This window comes from Sminthopsis crassicaudata, chromosome 3 (assembly GCF_048593235.1).
Source record: "Sminthopsis crassicaudata isolate SCR6 chromosome 3, ASM4859323v1, whole genome shotgun sequence".
Taxonomy (NCBI): Eukaryota; Metazoa; Chordata; class Mammalia; order Dasyuromorphia; family Dasyuridae; genus Sminthopsis; species Sminthopsis crassicaudata.
This window is the reverse complement of record NC_133619.1, coordinates 456,971,773-456,992,799: the sequence shown is the minus strand read 5'-3', so window position 1 is coordinate 456,992,799 and position 21,027 is coordinate 456,971,773. Positions and strand designations below refer to the sequence as shown.

General features: G+C 32.1%; 1 protein-coding gene across 44 annotated transcripts in view; it reads right to left on the bottom strand.

Moving 5' to 3' along the window:
* The window catches only part of BAZ2B (bromodomain adjacent to zinc finger domain 2B), a 322,506-nt gene that overhangs the window by 78,589 nt on the left and 222,890 nt on the right, over nucleotides 1-21,027 (bottom strand). For 26 of the 44 annotated variants that reach the window (XM_074303331.1, XM_074303350.1, XM_074303330.1 and 23 more), the window contains 7 exons: nucleotides 20,491-20,886; nucleotides 17,035-17,653; nucleotides 15,213-15,509; nucleotides 14,220-14,280; nucleotides 13,200-13,308; nucleotides 12,825-12,926; nucleotides 3,252-3,462 (listed from right to left, as the gene is read on the bottom strand). In XM_074303331.1, coding sequence (XP_074159432.1) covers nucleotides 3,252-3,462; nucleotides 12,825-12,926; nucleotides 13,200-13,308; nucleotides 14,220-14,280; nucleotides 15,213-15,509; nucleotides 17,035-17,653; nucleotides 20,491-20,886 — 1,795 coding nt within the window. The remainder of the gene's footprint in view (nucleotides 1-3,251; nucleotides 3,463-12,824; nucleotides 12,927-13,199; nucleotides 13,309-14,219; nucleotides 14,281-15,212; nucleotides 15,510-17,034; nucleotides 17,654-20,490; nucleotides 20,887-21,027) is intronic. The other 18 variants (XM_074303358.1, XM_074303359.1, XM_074303367.1 and 15 more) reach the window with 3 other exon arrangements.

Here is a 21,027-nt window from a genome sequence, read left to right as displayed (position 1 = left end):
AAAAGTGTTAAGTGACAAAGTTTAATGTTTTCTATAATAATTTTGTCCTCTGTATTTCTATCCCTACTCCCAAGGTTATATTAAACAACTTAAAAATACATATGATAGTTTAAGAGGAACAGCATATTGAACAATTAAAGGGATCAGAAAAAGTTCTTTTTGATTTGGTTTTCTTTGTAGAATAAGGTACATGAACTTGTGAAGTAAACTATAGATTCCAAATGGCATAAAAATGCATTTGAAGCATGGGAACAGCCTTTGCAAAAGGTTGGAGTGCTGTATGCCAGTTTGGTTGGGGAATACATTAAGGGGAATTATATGTAATGTCTCCAAGGATGGCATGGAACCAGAAAGGACTTTAAATGCCAAAGATTTTTGAATGGAAGAGTGACACAGTAAGTACCAAGACACAGGAAGACACAAAAAGATACAATGGCATTGAAATCAAAATAGGACAAAGTGTCAAGGAGGAATAGATCAATAATGTTAAATAAATGCTGCTTTGAGTTTCATTAGCGACTATTTGGAGAAAGTAGGAGAAGAAAGTGTCTAGAAGACAGAAAGGTCCTTCTGGACTTTCCTCCTGGAAGAGGATCTTACAATAGTCTAGTTCAGAAGTGTCAAACATGAAACTGTGCCTCCTAAATCAGATTAAAATGTCAACATGAAGCCCACAGGGATCCTTATTCCTGGGGACAATGGTCCCCAGTTTCTTGAGGTTGATAGTACTGGTCTAGGTGATAAGTGATAAGGACCAGAATGAAGGAAGTTATCTGGAGATAAGAGACCAAGAGAAGGTTTTTTAGAGAAAAAGGAACAGAGCCCAAGGTAGAATATGGGAAGATACCATGGATTCAGATGTAGGACACACACATGAGGTATGGTAAGGCAGAAAGAAAAAAAGGAAGGCATATCCAGAAAGAGAAGTATGTCAACAATATCAAATGCCACAGAAAAGTAAAAAAAGGTTGATATTGAAGAATAAGTCAGAGGATCAAGAAATTAAGAAATCATGATAATCTTGTAGAAAGCAATTTCAATAGAGAAATGAGAGGGAAGACAAGAAATAAAGGCAATATTATATATAAGGAGTTTGTCTATAAAGTGTATTATGGAATCAGGTGGAATTTTTTTTAATTATCAAAGAACCTTTATAAGAACCAAAGAAACAAGATGAGAATATATCCTTGACCCAATTGATGTGTTGTGAAAATGACAAATTTGAAGGATCAATAGGCTATTCAGGTTGAGATAGGTATCCAATAGAAATTTTTGGTCTGAAAGAAGGATTGGAATTAAGAGATTTAGATGTCATTTATATAAGTAAAACACAAGCGATTAGTAAGAAAGAAAGTAAAGAGAGAAGGAAGAAGTCTAAGATTAGGAAGTTGCAAAACATATATTTTAAGGAGCTAGTGATAAAAGGAGTCAAAAAAAAAAATGGAGGATGGTTCAGAAATTATTAAAAAAAAAAAAAAAAAAAAAAAAAAAGAACTAGAAGCATCATGGCACTGAAACCAAAACAGGACAAGGTGCCAAGGAATAACAGATCAACAGTGTTAAATACTGCTTAAAATTTAATTCTTACCAAAAAAGGCATTAAACAAATATCATCATACATATTTTACATGGATTATAAAGAATAAAATAATGGATTTGCAAGACACTGTACAATGCATTGATGAAGGACAAAGCAAACACATCTGTATTCTAATAGCAATTACTTTTCCTTTCTATATTAAGAAATAAAAATTATTCTAATTATCTAACAATAACATTTAAATACTTTATATTACACAGGCTTATTAAGTATAAGTCCAGCCATATTTCAAGTAGCAATATATCTTAAATTCTCATAATATAGTAATGCACACCATCAATACACACCATCCATCCTTTCACACATCCTTCATAATATCCAATTGTCTAATGGGAAACTAAAGTTTGCACTTATCCTTCACTTATACTTGTCAAAGTGTTAGCTTCCTTTTATTTGTACCAATACTTGTTTGTTAAAGCACATGCTTTTCTAAAAGAATTCAAAAGAAAGCATAAGGTGTAAAACTATGCTACAGGTACAACAGGTCAAATAAAATGAAATAGTACCTTTTTTATAAAGTACATTTTTATAAAGGACATTTTTTTTTAAAAAAGCTTTTTTTTAAAAGGCTCTCTCAGCATATGGTTTTTATTAGGGGGTAGAAGATTATTTTTCATAAATACTTGTTGGAAATAAATTAAATCCCATGATTGTTTAAACTTTTAGGTACAAAACTTCATTGCATATACACTATGTACACTGCACATATATGTGTTCAAAAGCAAACATATAGATGTGTAACCAGAAACCTGTGATATTGTTTCTGATGGTTGAATATTAACATCCCAGAATGGAAATACTTATTTCAATTATCTTTTTATATGTCAGGGATGACATGGAAATTTTATCACAATAGCCATTACATATCATTTTGAATCAGATATTCTGAGCTCTTTCAGCTTGATAAGAAAGCACTACTCAAAAAGAAGTATCCTCTGATGCACTTTAAATACTTCTTGATTCTGATCTTGGGATAATTGGGCATTAAGAAAAAAAAAATATGGAAAAAGTGTGCCTTATAATTATGATTTTAAAACTACCTTCAAAAGCTCAAATAAAGGCAATTTAGAGGACTACACAAGAATCCAAACTAAAAGACTGGGTTACTTACCAGTAATGGGAGTTCTCTGACTGAAAATTTACTCCACAGATCCATACATATTGGAGTTATTCACATGTACCACCTCAAGGAATCGGGAGCTGTTGAAATGAGAATTTCCAGAAGGTTGGCACGTGCCTTATAGCATGTGCCAAGTGCTGGTCGATTCCCTCCCTATGCAAGCCATAGCAGCTTGACCCCCAACTCTGTATTTTGAATTATATGGCTGGGACATATTCTAAGCACACATGGCAGGGCATGTTTGTGAGAGTGGCTCTTAAAAGGAGATTACCCAATCAAAGAACTCCAGTTACTAGTAGGTAATCCTTATTTTCCCATTGTTTTGTTCTCTTCCACATTCTCCACTCTTTGAAAACTAGAAGTAGAAACCTAAAGGAGATGTGGATGTACAGCTAAGTTTATATTCCCAAGTCTAGCTCACACACATACAAAATGTACTAAGGTATAAAAAAAATACTTGCCTTCAAAAAAGTAGGTAACTTTTCACACATACTAAAATAAAATTTCAATCATACATATTCTATTTCTTACCTTGGGCTTGCAGTTTCCTTAAGAGTTTGGCATCTGTATTTTCAAGAAATTCACTGCTGCCAACATTTGGAGGTCGACCTTTGCGCCGTCTCATTCTGGATTCCTCTCTAGCACGCTGTCTATCTGGATTGGGTGGTCGTCCTCTACGACCTTCCATTGCCCTGATTCGGGGGATGACTTCCTCTTCCTTCAGAAGACACCACTGCATTCCCTTTTAATTAATATGTTACAGAAATATATGATGAACAAAATGAACATACAATACCAATATATGTAGGTAAAAATATCTAGGTATACAAAATTCAGCAAGTTCAAAGACCTAGGATAATTTCATAGAAATTTTCAAATGTACACAACTGGAAACAATTTTATACAATTTATATTTCAGATCATACACAATTATTTGTGCTTTTAGAGTCGGCTTACACGTATTATTTAAATTTCCCAAACACCATGAAGGTAACTTCTGGTTAAATTGATTTGTTGCAGTTTGTCAACAGTGTGATTACTATCACAGAATAAGCAACACTAGCTGTTCAAACAGCATTATGGTGAATAAGATGATTCTAACTCACCAATTCAACTGGAAGTTAAAGGTAGAGTGGTTTAGGAACCACACTACATTATAATTTAAGAACTATAATATTGTGAAAGACATACCCCTAAAAATGAATTTATCAATATCTTATTTGTAAATCAAAAGGATGTAAATTCTTTTTCTTTTCCTTTTTTTCTTCTCAGGTTGGCATAAAATAAGGACAAAACCTGGGAAAGTAGAGTACTCAGGTGATATTTTCAAGATTTTATTTACTTATTTTTCTGAACTGATAAGCCTAGGATGATCACTGTTGTTGATGTTTTATTTAAAACATATAAAGTCTCAAGGATACATTAATTTATTTCAGAAAATCTGAATTAAAGATAATCTTAAATTACTACATTACACTCACTGATTATGGAAGGCATCAAGGGAAAAGGACCTGAAAAAGTTATAGCCTTTTAAATTTTCAAAAAGCTTTCTATCTTTGAATATAGATCACTATTGCTATGCTGTTTCAGATTTGGGTTAGCTTTCACTTAGCTGATGTGGAAGAGACCTCATATTTGAGTGGTCTTCCTTGCCATTAATTAGGTATGGGTTGTTTGATTTACTTATGCTAATGATAGGTAAGTACCTCTCTAAATCTAAGTTTTTTAAAAGGTTTTTTTTTTTTTTTTTAAATAAGTGATTTAGAAAACAACAGATAGTTATTTCCAGAGTGAAATTTTGCATACCAATGAAAACCCATCAAAAACTCTGCTAGGTCTATGCAAAGCAAAGCACCAATTAATCCAGTTATGCCTGTATAGTAAGGCAATCTTTACCTTCTTTTCATTAATTTTCAATTTCAGAAGACAAAATGAAATTAATTTTGAATATGTGAATTCTTCACCTGAACTTAAAATAAAGTCAATATGAACAGTTGTTGCACCAAAGGCATTTTGAGGCTATAAAGCCCTGAGAGGTAAGCCATCACAACAGTTTTATACTCCCCAGCATGGGAAGCTTTTGATTAGTTTAGGTTTTCATTTTTGTCTCATGCACTTAGGTACCAAGGCAGCATGCATCACCTAAATTGAAAAATATAAAAGTGACATTTGTGGTGCTTGGAGTAGAAGAAAGAGTCCAATAAAACAGACTGTAAACCAATCTACATTCCACTTTAAAACTACTTTATTAATAATAAAATCAATTTTAGGCCAAGTTTTAAATGCGTTATTGGAAGCCACTTCCTTTTTTAGAGATGCAATTTTATACAAAGTTATATTTTACCTAGTTAGAAAACCAATAGAAAAGAGCCACCTATGGCTATATATGTGTGTGTGTGTGTGTGTGTGTGTGTGTGTGTGTGTGTGTGTATACCAGAGGCACTAATTATTTTTCAGCAAATTATGAAGAAGTTCAGTGTTTTAAATTTCATCCTTTGTACTTAAAACTATCAATGGAATGTGAAAAACCAAAATTCCAATTCAAGAAAAGAAGGGTGGTAGGAGAGGAAGGTAATAAGCAATCCAGATAATTCATGAAATTAGGAATACATTGAAAACCTTTTATCTCAAAGACATAAAAATCTACTGAATTAAAACATTTCTCTTATACAAGAAATTAACCTATACTTTAAAAGATTTCCATTTTGAAAAGAAAATAAAAAATTCATAATTAGTTTACATATTAGGGTCAGAAAAACTTATTCATATATTAAATGATCTGAAATTATTTTTTTTTCTCCTTAACTTCTAATGTTTTAGTTTCAGAATGGATTGTCTCTAAATTGCCCCTGAAGGAATGAAAAAGATTATGGATTAAAATAATATATGTTCTTTAAGCATAGAGAAGTGATTGTATTATGATAAATATAATAATAACATACTATACTTCAACCCTTCTAGTAACTAATTTGGCAGTTTTGATCAACACCACATTCATTTTGATAAGCACAGAGAAAACATATTTTATTTTATAATTTTGGTAAAGTTCTTTGAGAAAAATAGAGTGAAAAAAAAAAAAAAACCAAGCAAATCTCATATCATTCCTAATCTAAAGCAGTTTCTTGTAGTCATATAATTGTCATCTAGCCATATAGAGAATATTTTAGATTTTATTTGTTGAATTTGGTATAGGGAAATACGTGAGAAAATTAACTTTCTACAAAAATCAGTCTCGAGTTTTTTCAAATGAATCAAAAAGTAAACATTGTAAGTCTATTTCAAAAGAAATATTTCTTAAAATTTTAAAGGGGGAAGCACTTGTAATTTTGTAAAAAAAAACAAAAAAACAAAAAAAAACCCATTAATTCAATCATGTTCCCTTTTCATAATACTTCATTCGTATTATTCTCTTTATAATGCTACCTATATGATATGCTAACATTTTGCTTCAATAACTTTTGGAGAATACCTTAAGATACACTTAATATCCTATCTCTTAAACAGCTCTTCAAAACCTCTGACATTTTCTAATCATTAAGATATATTTCCTGATTTGAAATTTATGAACTTTGTAAAGCTTCCCTTCCAAAAAATAAAACATGATGAATCATAAAATATTCAAAATGTTTTTGACTTTAGACATAATTTTTTTTAATTGAAAAACAATTCTTCCACAAAAGGCCGACCTTCTACCACTTCACTGTGACATAAATGTGACAAATCATGATAAGGATGTTTATCAAAGATTTATATGATAAGATTCCATCAGATTTACCAAAACCAGAAAGAGTCTTAACATTAAGGCAACCCACAAAACAAAGAAAATACAAAATGAAGTTGGTTGCATTTGATTATGTCAAGATTGACAAAATGTTTAAAAGGCAGAAGCACCATGAAATTCTTAAGACTTTCTAGAAATCTTTAACTTTACTACCGATATTCCAAATGTGATCTTTATCCAATGACCAAAAAGCTGACAAATTATAAGAGGTAAACCATTATAAATATTGTCATTCTTTCTCTAAATTTTCAGTTAGATGGGCTTCATCTTACCTTATAAATGAGGAAAGTTATGAATAAAGAGGTGAAAGGCCCTGCTTGAGCAGGTCATTAGGTAGTCAATGAAAGATTTGGAATTTGAACCCAAGTTCTCTGACTACAAATTTAAATTTTTTCCCCATCATACCAAAATGCCTCCCATAAATGTGGCAGGATGAAATGGATCTGGGAACCAGAAATGCTACATTCTTCAACCCCAATTTTTATTTTTACTTTTAATATAATGTTTTCTCAGCCTGACATAGGTAAATTAGGTCATTTAAGATTCAATTCGACAAGAAGACATTAAGTTACAGTGGAAAGAACAACGAACTCAGAGCTAAGAGAATAGAAATCTATTCTCACTCTGCCAATCACTCACTCCTTACATCCCTTAGGAAACTCAATTAGCCATGCTGGGACTACTTCTTCAGAGTAGAGGTTTTTAAACTACTTTTAAAGGTATCTCTTACAGTTCATAAATTGATTAGCCAACTCAGAGCAATTTTATTTAAATGCCAATTTATTATTTGCTAATTATACTAATCACTGAGAAATGAGCATTTACAACAATAATTAATCATAACAAATTAGTTATAATAACAATAATTAGTTAAGAGAAAGCAGAAACAATGGCAGCTCTTTTCACCTATGCAGACTGCAACCTATCTACGCTTATAATTTCGGAATGTTGCCTGAGACTCATATCATTATGTATTGCTAATATCCGAACCTCTAATTCAGTTACTCCTGTATCCATTTGATAAGTGTTTATTACATGCCAAATACCAAAAGTATTTTAAATCTAGATTTAAAAGTAACACATTTTCTCTCAAAAATAAAATCTTCCAAAATCTAAAGTAATTCATATAACAATCCCAATAATTTGAACCAGTAATTTGAAGTTTTCTTAATTTATGTGATGATCCTTGTTACAGTATATAGTTGACATTATTAGGCAACTAAAAATAAGAATGATCATAATAAAACTATGATGATGCCATTTAGTAACTTCTACATACTCAATTTTACTCACCTTATGGGGGCTAGGTGGTTTAGAAGAAAGAGCACAGGATGTAGAGTTAGGAGTTCCAATCCAATTACAAAGCACTTACCAGATTAGCTATGTGACCCGGGCAAGTCAATTAAGCTCTGTATATTTTAGTTTTCTCATCTATAAAATGGGGATACAAACATCACCTACCTCTCAGGGTTCAAATGTGATGTTTATTATTACTCTAATAGAGTGCCTGGCACATAGTAGATGCTATAAATACTTATTTCCTTCTTTTTCTCTTTTGTTAATGTGGTTAATATATGCTCTGCTTCCTTTGACAAAACACTGCTTCTCAAAATATCATTGCCAGGAAATAACAGGGAATCGAAGGAAATGCCAAACTATTAGTAGTTCTGAAAACTTATTTGAGGGGTATGAAAAGTGAAGTTGTTTTCTATATCCAGTATTTAAAATTGTAGAAATGTATTCTAGAGATGATAGCTTTGTCAGACTAAATTTGTTGACCCAACTTTCAGAAATGAGACATCATAGGCTTGCCTATAGAGATGTAAGTTAAAAGGGGAAATCTCTTCTAGAAAGAAAGCAGATTACAAGTATGAATTAACTATATTTGACCTTAGTAATTTTGTGGGATTTTTTTCCAATTATTTCTATCTTCCTAAATTGTTTCCTATAACAAGATCTGGACCTGTGATTTCATTGACAGAGAAATTTGCCTGAGGAAAGCATCTTTACCAATGTCAATTGACATTTTCTGTAAAAATTACAACTTTTAGGAAGTTGGCCAAAAAAACACTATGAAATTTCATGAATTATGCAGGGTCACAAAAGTTATTATGAGTTTGAAAAATAAAAGACTTGAACCACTTGAACCACATCTCAGCTCATCATTCCCTATATCATGCTATCTCTTTTATTGTTTAATCATGCCTCACTCTTCATGACTCCATTTAAGATTTTCTTGAAAAATGCTTTGCCATTTCCTTTTCCAGCTCATTTTACAAATGAGGAAACTGAAGCAGAGTTAAATGACTTGCCCAAGGCCACAAAGCCATTTAGTGTCTGGGGCCAGATTTGAATTCTGTTTTCCTGACTCCAGGCCCTGCATTCTATCTCCTGTACCACCTCACTGCCTGTCTCTTTTAATAACCTCCTTTTAAATACCTAAGAAGGAGGGTGGGATGTTTCCAAGGAGCATGAGAACATAAAAAAATAATTGTTTTTTCTATCAGGGTACTAGATAGAGCACTAGTAAACCACATCTAGGGTAGAATATGGTGACCCCCAAGTCATGTCAGCATGGTTTACTTGAAAAAATTATTTAAGTAGTTTGACAGTAATATGCACTGATTTTAAATCTCTCGATTTCTTAAATTTAATACTAAATGGAGATAGTATGAAATAATGCTCTGTAATACAATAAATTCTGAGAGCTAATAGTGTCAAGTTTCAGAATAAAGTAGGGTAAATCTAAGTACAAGTCTTAAATATCCTATTTATTTGTGCCATTCTTTTATTTTTAAATTTTGAATGCCAGAACCTATCCCCTTCTCCCTCTTATCTCTCCTCTACTGAGAAGGCAAATATATCAATTATACTTTTGAAATCACACAAAACATATTTCCATTATTAGCTATAGTACAAAAAAAAAATAAAGAAAAAAGAAAATTAAAAAAATTATACTTTAAAAATATACTCAAAGAATTCATCAGTTCTCTGTCTGCAAGTTGACAAAATTTTGTTATTATGAGTCTTATTGTCTTGGATCATTGTAGCCACATCTTTCACAATTGATCATCAATACAGCATTGTTCTTACTGTGCACAATGATTTCCCTCATTCTTATTAGCTCACTTTGCAACAATTCATATAGATCTTCCTGTATTTTTCTAAAACTATCTCCTTGTCATTACTTATACCACAACAGTATTCCATCAAAATCTCATGCCATAATTGCTAAGCATACCTTTGGTTTCCAATTCTTTGCCCCCACAAAAGATGCTATCATTAAAATGCTTTTGCACATACATGTCCTTTTTCCTTTTTTTTTTTAATCTCTTTGGGGTACAAACTTATATGAGTTGTAATACTGTTGAATCAAAGGATATGTACAGATTATAAATCTTTTGGCTTGTTCTAGACTGTTATCTACCAAGAATTCATTACTATATTTTCCCCCATGTCTTCCAGGTTTGGCATTTCTGCTAGGTATGAGATGTTTTAATTTGCATTTCTCTAATCAAAAGTGATTTAGAATATTTTTATATGATAATAGTTTGATTCTTCTGAAAACTTCACGTTCATATTCTTTAGTCACTGAACAATTGGGGAACAGCTCTTATTTTTATAAATTTGACTCTGTTCCATATGTATTTAAGAAATGAGGCCTTTATCAAACTTGCTATAAACAGTTTTATAGCACTTCATTGTCTATAATATCTTTTAGTATATATAGTTTCTCTGATTTATCTTGGGTCTATTTTTGATCTAGTCATTCTAGACAACACTTTGGATTTATGCTTAAAGGACTATAAACTTAACATATCCCTTGACCTTGTGGCACAGTACCACTACTGGGTCTGTATCCCAGAGATTTTTTTTTTTTAGAGGAAAAGAGACCTATATGTAAAAAAGAATATTTATAGCAGCTCTCTTTGTAGTGGCAAAAAACTGGAAATTGAAGGGATGCCCATTAATTGGGGAATAGCTGAACAGGGTATGGTTTATGATTGTAATGGAATACTATTGTATCATATGATGAGCAGGATGCTTTCACAAAAACCTGAAAAGACTTACATAAACTGATACAAAGAACAGAACCAGGACAACATTGTGTATATATGGTAATAGCAATATTGTACAATGATCAATCGTAAATTATTTAACTTTTCTTAGCATGTCAAAGAACAAAAAAAATTCTGAAGGACCTAAGATGAAAAATGCTATCCACTTCCAGAGAAATAACTGATGAAATCTAAATACATGTTGTGATGAAATCTGAATACAGTTTGAAGTATGTCTATGTGTCCATGACTAATATGGAAAGGTTTTACGTGACTTTAATTGCTTGTGTTCTCAATAAGGAAGGGGAAGTAGAAGAGTGGGAGAAAATTTGTAACTCAAAATTATAAAAAACAAGTTAAAATTTGTTTTTAAACTTTAATAAATTTTTAAAATTATGTCTATTTTTGCTTTTATTTTGTTTGAAATCATGATTACCATCTTTTCATTTCAGCTGAAGCATAGCAGATTTTCCAGTCCTTAATTCTAACTCTTGTCTTTTTCTATTTCAAATGTGTCTCTTGTATACAACATATTGTTGGATTCTAGTTTCTAATCCATTCTATCTGCTTATATTTTATGAGTAAGTGAATCCCATTCAAATTCAGTGTTATAATTACTCTGTATTACCCTCCATCTTGTTTTATCCTGTCCTTCCTCAAAAGACTATTTTGCTTCTCACCACTGCCTCCTTTAATTCTTTGATCACCTCCCCCCCTCCATCATCTCTTATCCCCTTCCTTTCCTGTTTCCCTATTAGGTAAAATAGATTTCTAAATCAAATTGAGTATGTGTACATATATTCTTTCCTCTTTGAACCAATTTAAGCATTGCTCAATATCTTCCTTCCATTTCCCACTTGATTGTAAAGTATCTTGTATGTGAAAAAATGTTGTCTATTCTTCCTCTCCCTTCTCCCAGTAGATTTCTCTTTTTCAATCCTACAGTTTTTAGTAGCAATCATTTTCTATTACTACTACATAGCTAATTGTATTCCTAATACATAATCTATATTTATGTTTCAACCTTCTCCAAGGCCTACTGCTAGTTCTCCTACTTTACTCTAGAACTGTGCCCACCACAATGTTATATAGACCATTCCTGCAATCTCCTAAATTCTCTTAAGCTTGGAAAAAAATGTCTCCCTTTTACTTTCTGCTGCTTCAAAATGTGATTTGAGGCATTATTCTAAAATTGTTTGGAGAGGAATGCTAGAATGCAACTGGGTCCTTGACTATACTCTACCATCTTAGCTACACCTCTAAATGTATTTTTTAAAACATCCATATAGAAGATAATTAAATAAAAGGAAATTGTGCCATTAACAATTTGTTCATAGAGCATGCAAGGAAGGTTCTTATATACTTTGTTTCCTTAGCTCTGCTTCCTGATTCATTACTTTTTTCTAATACTGGAAAAAAGTGGGGATGAAAATTAAGATATTAATTAAAGAAGGCAGGCTTCTAAAAGGCAGAAAAAACAAACAAACAAACAAAAACACCCCAGCAAAATATACATCAAGTAGTAAAGGGAAAATAATATGAAAAAATGAGCAAACAAAACTACTAAATCATAAAGACAAAAATGATGGTGATATGACTATTTTGCAACATAGGTAGATATACATTCAGTAAATACTTATTAATCAATAGACTCACAAGAAAGTTCTACCCACTATCTTGGTCAAGACAAAGGATAACAACTTGAGATTTTATGTAACTACTTAAGAAAAACTTAGAATGCCTTTAGTCAAGTGAATCTTGACAAGAAACTTACCTGTGAGTTTAAGAAATCAAGAAAAAGAAAACAATAGGAAATTATACAATTTATGAAGATGTGAGTAACATTCTTCTATTAAAATTGTCTTTTAGGGAGTATTTCATTCTCATTTTGAAGCAGAGATATCCTAAGTTAAAAAATTCTTCAGCTACTATGAATTCAATTTTCTTTATTGGCTACTTCACATTTCGTTAGTTATTTTCTCATTACCCAAAAAACAAGATATTACTCAAAAAACAAATATTATACTTACAACAATTTCTTAATCCTGATTTAAAAACCCCAAAATACTTTTATGAGAAAAGTTCCATTTTTTAAGAAAATGTAATTTCAAAGCTCCTTGTTACTATAAGAGAATAGTATGAGTCCTTAAGTATAGTTTTATGAATTAACTAAGAGGCAATGTTCCAGAGTGTAGTGAAAATCACTTCATTTAGATTGTTACTACTCCGTGGATCAAAGACTTTACTTTTTTAAAAAGTGGATACCTGCGGTCCATCTCTGGCTTCATAGAAGTCACCCACTCTTATTTTTGCACTGAAGCTGAAATTGTCCCTTGAGATATCCATTATTCCATTTCTGCTGAGATACTGAAAAAATCACATATTTTTCCACTTCAGGTTTTAATAATTACAACTCAGCTTTGATGTACAGCTATCTTCAGGAGTCATGTTTTGCATATTCTATCAAGGGGATATGCAGTTATAAGTGGTCAATTTAGAAACAGGTTAAGGTAGATTAGACTCACATGAGAGTATAATTTTGTATCAAGGAACTTTATTTGAGGAATGAGTACACATTATTTTATTGTAAGCATGCTTAATAGATACTGAATGTACTAGCCATTTAATAGAAGTACATACCTTTATTACTTCAGGATACTGTCTAAGTTTCTTTCCACATGGAGCGTAATATGCTACTTCTCCTTGTAGGCGCCCTCCAAAGTTCCTTATTCGTGTCTCTCTCTGCCAGCTATATGTAACAGAAATAGAGGTTATGAAATGCATCATTTTAGATACTATTTCAATATTTTACATCATTAAATGTTAATCTCATATTAGATTTATAAATATTGATCTGCTTAATTATTACATTTTAAGCAACTAATAACTTTTAACACCTCAGCTTAAGGCATGGTATTTTACATTTGAAATTACAATGTCAAGAGAGGAAAATTTGCCACTCAAGTTTCATTTCATGTACTTTAAAAAATTATTTTCAGTTCCAAATTCTCTACCCCTTTCCCCACCTACTAGAAACACAAAAATCCATACATATGAAGTCATATAAAATATATTTCTACATTAGCCATGTGGGGGAAGGAAAGGAAGAATCAAGAAAAAAAACAAAAAAAAAAAAACTTTCAATCTTCATTCAGAAGCCATCATTTCTCCACAACGTTTCTTAACTTAACCCCTTGGAATTATCATGGATCATTGTATTGATCACAGTTAGCTCTTGTACTTTTAATAATGTGTTGATATCATATCTCAATTCTACTCTGGCTATTAGTTTTGATGTTGATCTGTAACTTTATTTCCTATACTACTTTTAATTCTTCCCTTACAACTCCTAATATTACCTTTCTGAGACTGTACTTTCAGTTACATTTTTAATAACTTTTAGCTCTCTTGACTTTTAGTTTTGTTCCATGTTTGTACTTGACTCTACATATCCTCTTTTGCTTTCAGTATCAACTTTTTGGATATATTATAACTGCTCCCTGACATCTCTGATTCAATATATAAAACCTTTTTATGTTTGCTAATGAGCAAGAAAAGCAAAGCAGAATGCTTATGAAAGTATTTTAAATAAATTTTTTTAAAATAAATAAAAGTGTTTTTTTTTGGGGGGGCAAGGTACGGGGGGGAAGCTAAACGTACCCATATTCCAAAGGAATGCGCAGTTCCCGCTCATCTGTTACTCTCCTCCTTTTGGAAGTACCTTGGAGAAATTTCAACTGATTAATATAAGAAAAAGTTTAGAGAAAGGTCAACAATTTAAAATTTTAAGGTTTTTATTTTATGAAATCTATTTTCTTTTTTTTCTTTTTTTTTTTTTTTGACAATTTGGAAAGAATACAATTCTGTTATATTATTTCCTGATTTTTATACAGGTTTTCATGGAATCCTTGTATAGTAACAATTTTCAAAATGCTCAAACCATCTGTTAGGGCAATGTTCAAGGAAATTCTTTGAAAAATTTGGGGGATTAGAAGAAATGACCTATGAAATCCCTTATGAATTGAAGAGTGTATGGTTCTACCATTACTCTCTTAAAAAGGAACAGAATACAACCTAAAGAATATATTGGCTTCTTCCATTTATTCTGCTATGGATTTTTTTTTAATTTTATGATAAAAATGTCTGGATTGAAAATAGATTACAGAGCCAAATTCTTCCCTAATAGTATTTTGTTTCTTCAAATCCAATAATTTTATGAACAAATATTTTAACAAACAAGCCCACAAAGTTAAAGACACTTAAGTCACATGAATCTGAGTTTAGAGTGCAACAGGATATTGTCTTAAAAAATGGAAAAGAATATGATTATATAAGCAACTATTATCACTTTAGTTTATTGGCTCAGTTTTTATCTATGATACACATATGTGCTATAATCAAATTCTACAAAACTTTATGGTTATTAAAAACTAAAGGAGAAGGTAAAAAAATGTTCATATTCTTACATTAAGGGCATCATATAGAAAAAGTTCTTAACTTTTGGCAAAGAGTCTCAGACTGAACTAATCAACATTTACCCAAGGACAGTGGTTTCTTCCACTGAAATGATCTTTATAATAGGTTTTATAGGTAAGTATTCTTGCCTCAGTTTTGACACTGTATTTTACAATGATAAAAATAAAGTTTAAGTACCACAGTGTGGACTTGAAGTAAGCGTAGAAGAAGGAGTGCTGAGGAAAACAGGTGACTGGGATTCAGGACATAAGGCAGCAGGAGCAGAGCCTGGCGTTTTGGCTACTTGGAGATTAAGTGGTGTTGAGTGAGCTGTGAGACTGATGGAAGAGCTTTTGACAGAGGAAGCTGTTTTATTCAATTGCATTGGAGGTTTCTCTCCTTCAGTATCACTATCTGATTCATCTTGATCCTTATCATCCTCGTCATCATCATCTTCTGATCCTTCTGTATCAGATTCAGAATTACTATCTGATTCTACAAAGGGGGAAAAAAAGCAATTGTAGATTATAATAGGGCTCATAATCTCCAGATTCCAGCTTGGCCATTCTTGTACCAAATGAAATATTTGAATAAGCCAGCATTTGTGGGGGAAAACCTATCATATGTGGATATGTGCCATACAACATTGCTTAGCTGACTGTATAGCACAGTATTTAGGGCATCTATGAGGTGTTATATAAATGTATATTCTCTCCCTTTACCCTTTGTCACTTACAATCACAGTTTGCTGTTGTTGAGTCATTCAGTTGTCTTGTTCTTTGAAATCCCCTAGACCATAGCAAGATAATATGTCCATGGGATTGCCTTGGAAAACATACTGGAATAGTTTGCTATTTCCTTTCTTAACTCATTTTACAAATGAGGAAACTGAAACAAATAAGGTTAAGTGACTTACCCAGGGTCACACTGCTAGTCTATGTCTGAGGCCATATTTGAATTGATATCTTTGGGACTACAGGCACAATGCTCTACCCACATACTATTTATCTGCCAAAATTATACTATTAGGGATTATTTGATAGTAATACTAATAATAACAACAATAGTTAGAATTTATGTAGCACTTTAAGATCTGCAAAGTGCTTTATGAGTATTTTTCTTATTTTAACCTCACAACAATCCTGGGAAAGAGTTACTATTCTTATCCCATTTTACTGATGCAGAAACTGAGGCAGAGAGTGGGTAGGTGACTTGCCCAATGTCACCCAGGTATAAAGTATGAGAGGTAGGATTGAAACTCAGTTCTTGACTCCAGTTCCAGGGATCTGTCCACTGTACATTTAGTTGCCAGTGTTTTCAATGTATAACTTAAAAAGCTATTAGTATTATTCATTTTTTAAAAACAATACATTTCCCTCTTACATTGCACTTTATACAAGATAAATTCAGATTACAGAGTGCAAAGTCATTTTATTCCAATGAAGAAACTGAGGGACAGAAAAAATTTAAATCAATTAAACATCCAGGGTCAAATGGAAAGATTCTCAAACACATGGTAAATAAATAAAACCAGGGAATTTATACAAGTAAACTTTTGAAACTGTTAGATTTTCATTGTTCATGGATAAGTTCTGATCAAATTTAATTGATGCTGAGCTATTTTTTTTTCTCTTTAAATCTTAGTGATACGATGAACAGTATTGAAAAAGTAGGAGACAGTAACTAATGATTATGACTAGATGCAGGATAAACTAGCTGACAATTTTTTGTGTGGTTATATGCATGAGGTGAATCAATTTTAAGACTGTCAATTTGCCCAATGTCAACCCAATGAAAAAGCTGAAAATAAAACTGATACATCAGAAAAACATTTTCTAGCAGTAATATTTTGTATAGTTATATAGTATTAAAAATATACCAATATCTAGAATTTTGAATGATAAAATATTTATCATGATTTATAACTGTGAGCTTTGTCAAGTTGAAAGACTCTGGAAAATATTTTCATTCACAGAGCTGTTGTAATAAAACTTTTAATTATTTAAAAATAGAAAATAACCTGATTGGCTGTCATCAGAATCATCATCTTCATCATCTTCATCATCATCCTCTTCATCCTCATCATCCTCATCATCCTCATCATTTGAGTCATCGGAGTCTTTACTACTTGGAATGTCTGAATCTGTTCCTCTAAACTGTTCCACTATGGATTTTCCAGAAGGAAGATGATGCTGTGGATTTACTGTGGTTATAACATTATTGCTGACTGATTTTTCCTTCCCTGGACCATGCAGTACAGGAGAGCTAGAGGACATGACAGGGGTCCGATTGCCCGATGTTTTTCTCCCACATGTACTTAAATTTACAGGTGAAGAAAAAGGGATATTACTTGAAGTAGGTACATTTTCATTTATCTTGCTTTGTGTTTTACTTTTGGTGGTAAGTGCTAAAGGAGCTTCTTGGATGACACTTTGAATAACTCCATTTGGTTGGTGATTACCTAAAAGTGCGTTTGTCAAGAATGGATTAGAGTGGTTATTTTCTAATGTTGTTTGTTTGGGATGAGCTGGTGAGCTAGAGATTGCTTTTGGACTTGACAAAGCTGCAATAACCTTCTTCAGGCTTTTAGATGATTCTTGTTTCTTTATCTGTGCTGGGAATGTCTGTTTGAATTGTTCCTGTTGAAACATAAAAAGTCAATACTACAATGTATCATGCCTCCTCCTATCAAGAAAATTTTTGGTATTTCCTTCAGTATTTGAGAACAGAAATGCATTTGGGGCAACATATAAGTCACTTAAGGCAATGTATAGTGGGAGATAGAGCTGGGTCTAAAGAACTGGTTAGCCTTAGTGTGCAAGAAGGTCACCTTTCCAGTTCTTTCCTGTCTATCCAAGCTTGAAACTTAAGAGACATCTTAAACTTCTAACCATAAACCATATCTAGTCATTAAAATTTCTATCATTTCCGCCCCCTCACATTTCCCCTCTAAATCCATTTTTCCTTGTTATATGTATTGCCAACTTTCTGGTTCAGGTCCTAATTATCTCACAACCAAATTACCTCGTAGCCTCTTAACTAGTCTTTCTACTTCTAGTCTCATTCCGTTGTCCAGCTTCAAGGTTTTCAAAATGCTTTACATAAAGAATTTCTATCAAAGGCATCTAGGTGGCTCATTAAGAGTACTGGACCTGGATGCAGGAAATCCTGAATTCAAATGTTATATAAGATGCTTTTTTATAATCTATGGTGACCCTGTGCAAGTCATTTAGTCATTTAGAACCTTAGTTTTTTCAGCTATAAAGTGATGATCATAATAGCACCTCCTGTTATAATGTTACTATAAAGAAAAATGAGATGATTTTTGTACAATGCTTTGCAAACTTTCGAGCACTATATGTGTTTTAGTTATGTTAAATGCTAGCTGTCTCATTTGAACCTCATGACAATCCTGTGAGGTAAATATTTCAGGTAGCTCCATTTCACATAAGAGACTTAGGACTATGGAGATTTGCTAGTTATTTATGGTCACAGTCAATAAAGTGTTAGTAATTAAGTCCCTCTCATACTTTTCACTTGCCAGATTAATCCTTTTACAGACTTGCTTTAACCATGTCATCTCCATGATAGAAAAATCTATTCTTTATAGTGTCATTCATGAACCTTTTAATATCTAGCTCCAAACTATCCCTTCCATATCTATACTTTATATTTCAACAAAATGTAATCACTTTCTATTCTCCAGGCATTTCTTCTAGATGTCTATGGTTGTGAATCTTCTATCATTTGAAATATCACCTATTCTTCAAGGCATAATTAAATTGTCATCTTCCATGAAACCTTTTCTGATAATTCAAAACAGAAGGACCATCTTCCTTATCTGAACTCATATGCCTCTTTCCTCATAGTATTCCTCCTCTTATTTGTTACTTACCACATATTTCAAGTAATTAACTGTAATAACTGATCTATTATCTCCTTCATTATAGAGAAAATTTCCTCAGGGAAGAAACTAAGTCCCATTCATTTTTCTATTCAACCAGAGATCTTACCTAATGTCTTCCTTTTAACTGACAATCAATAAATATTTGTGACATGTTGGAAGCAAGGAGGTCAAATGTGCTTAAAAGAGAAATTTAAGATAATTGGATTAAATACAGGCATGTGTCACTTTACCTACTCAAAAATGTACCTTAATAAAAAAATTTTCCATGAACTTGGAAGGATATTGGGAATAAGTAATTACATCTGTACCATGCAATTTATTTCTGTAAATAAGGGGGGAAACACTGTTAGCTCTAGAGGATCTCTTTGGTACAAGTAAAACAAATTAAATTTCATTAAAACATCATCAAAAGAATATATGAAAAATCTTAATTCCCACGGAATTAATAATTTTAGATTTAAAGAAGAGCTTGAATTTTCTAAGTTAAATTATTGCTACAAAGATGAAGATAGCTTTGATATGGAAAACCATGAGTAACATGACCAAAATGTTGTGATACTCTATATCATGCTCAGGCTCCTGACTTTGGTTGGCACAGTGGGAAATTTGACTATGTGGTATGAATTGATTTTGCAATGAACCTTTACAGAAAAAAGCAATAGTAGTAAGAGGCAAAGCAGAGTCTCTTGTCTAATTTGGTTACTAATTTACAAACCTACTTCTACATGGAGCTTTGAGCATTAAGAAAAAAAACCATTAAGAACATGCATGGCAATAGATTGAGTGTAATTACAAGCCACTGTTTTCATAACTCAGAATTTTAGTTTGGGCTGAAACTTATCTAAAAAAAATTCTGTTATTTTATTACTATATCATAAACTCATGTCAGACATATGGTCTTTGAATCCTTCACAGTATCTACTATCATGTCTTGAAGAAGTAGAGACTCAATAAATATTTAATGGAGATTGAATTAAATGGTTAAGGACTGCTACTATTAATCTCCTATATAAGAATTCCTACTGCATCAATTCCTTCACATTGCTGAGTTTAATTTCTAATAATGAAGGTTAAGCTGTCTTGCTGAGTTTCAGAATACAATGGTTTACCTAAACATTTTTTGTGTACTGTCTTCACTTTATTTAATATGTCCCTAGTACAAGATGTATATTAAGTTTCTCTTTATATGCTGCATAAAGAAGCAATAAAATAGTTTTTAAATGTTTCCTTAAATCAAAGGTTTATGATTTGTCATAAAACATTTTGAGGGCAGCTAGGTGGTGCAGTGTAGCACCAGTCCTGAAGTCAGGAAGACCTGAGTTTAAATCAGATCTCAGACATTTAACACTTCCTAGCTGTGTGACCTTGGGCAAGTCACTTAACCCCAACTGCCTCAGCAAAAAAAAAATAAACTTTTCCTTAAATCCAAAAATTTTTTAAAAATTTTCTTCAATCTACAAAAAAAGTTTTTCCTGAAAGTCTATGAGACAAAATTCAAATAAATAATTCCAACAACATTTCATCAGCCACAATTTCAGTTTCAAAATATAATCAGTAATTTTTGCTTACCCGTTTGGATCTCAATTCACTGGTCAAAGGGCTAGATTCTTCAGAGGTATTTTTATTCCCTGCTTTGGGTATATCAGGAGAAGGAACTACGAGTTTCATGTAAGTTTCCTTTTTGGCTTGATTGACCAAAGACAAAGGTTTCACATTGGACACCAATCCCGTAGACTGTATTACACTGGTGTGTTTGTTCACAGATTCCTCCTTTGCCTGAGAGCTTTGGAAAATAAAGGGAAGCTGCTGTGACAAAACCTGAGGTTGCTTCTGCTGGGATTGGAATGATGAGTGAGTCTGAGATTCAGACACAAGAGGTATTGGCTGGTGTATTCTTTTTTCTTGGGACTTTTCAGTTACTTTTTGTCCATCTGGTTTCAGGTCCATGATACCATGCAATAGCACCTGCAAGAAAAAAAAAAGTATTTCTTAAAATTTATAGAACAAAGACCATAAGGTAATCACATAGAATATGAGAGAATAGAAAAAATTTTATAAGTGTCTAATGATCAAAATTATAAAAATATTTCACAAAAAAGTCCATAA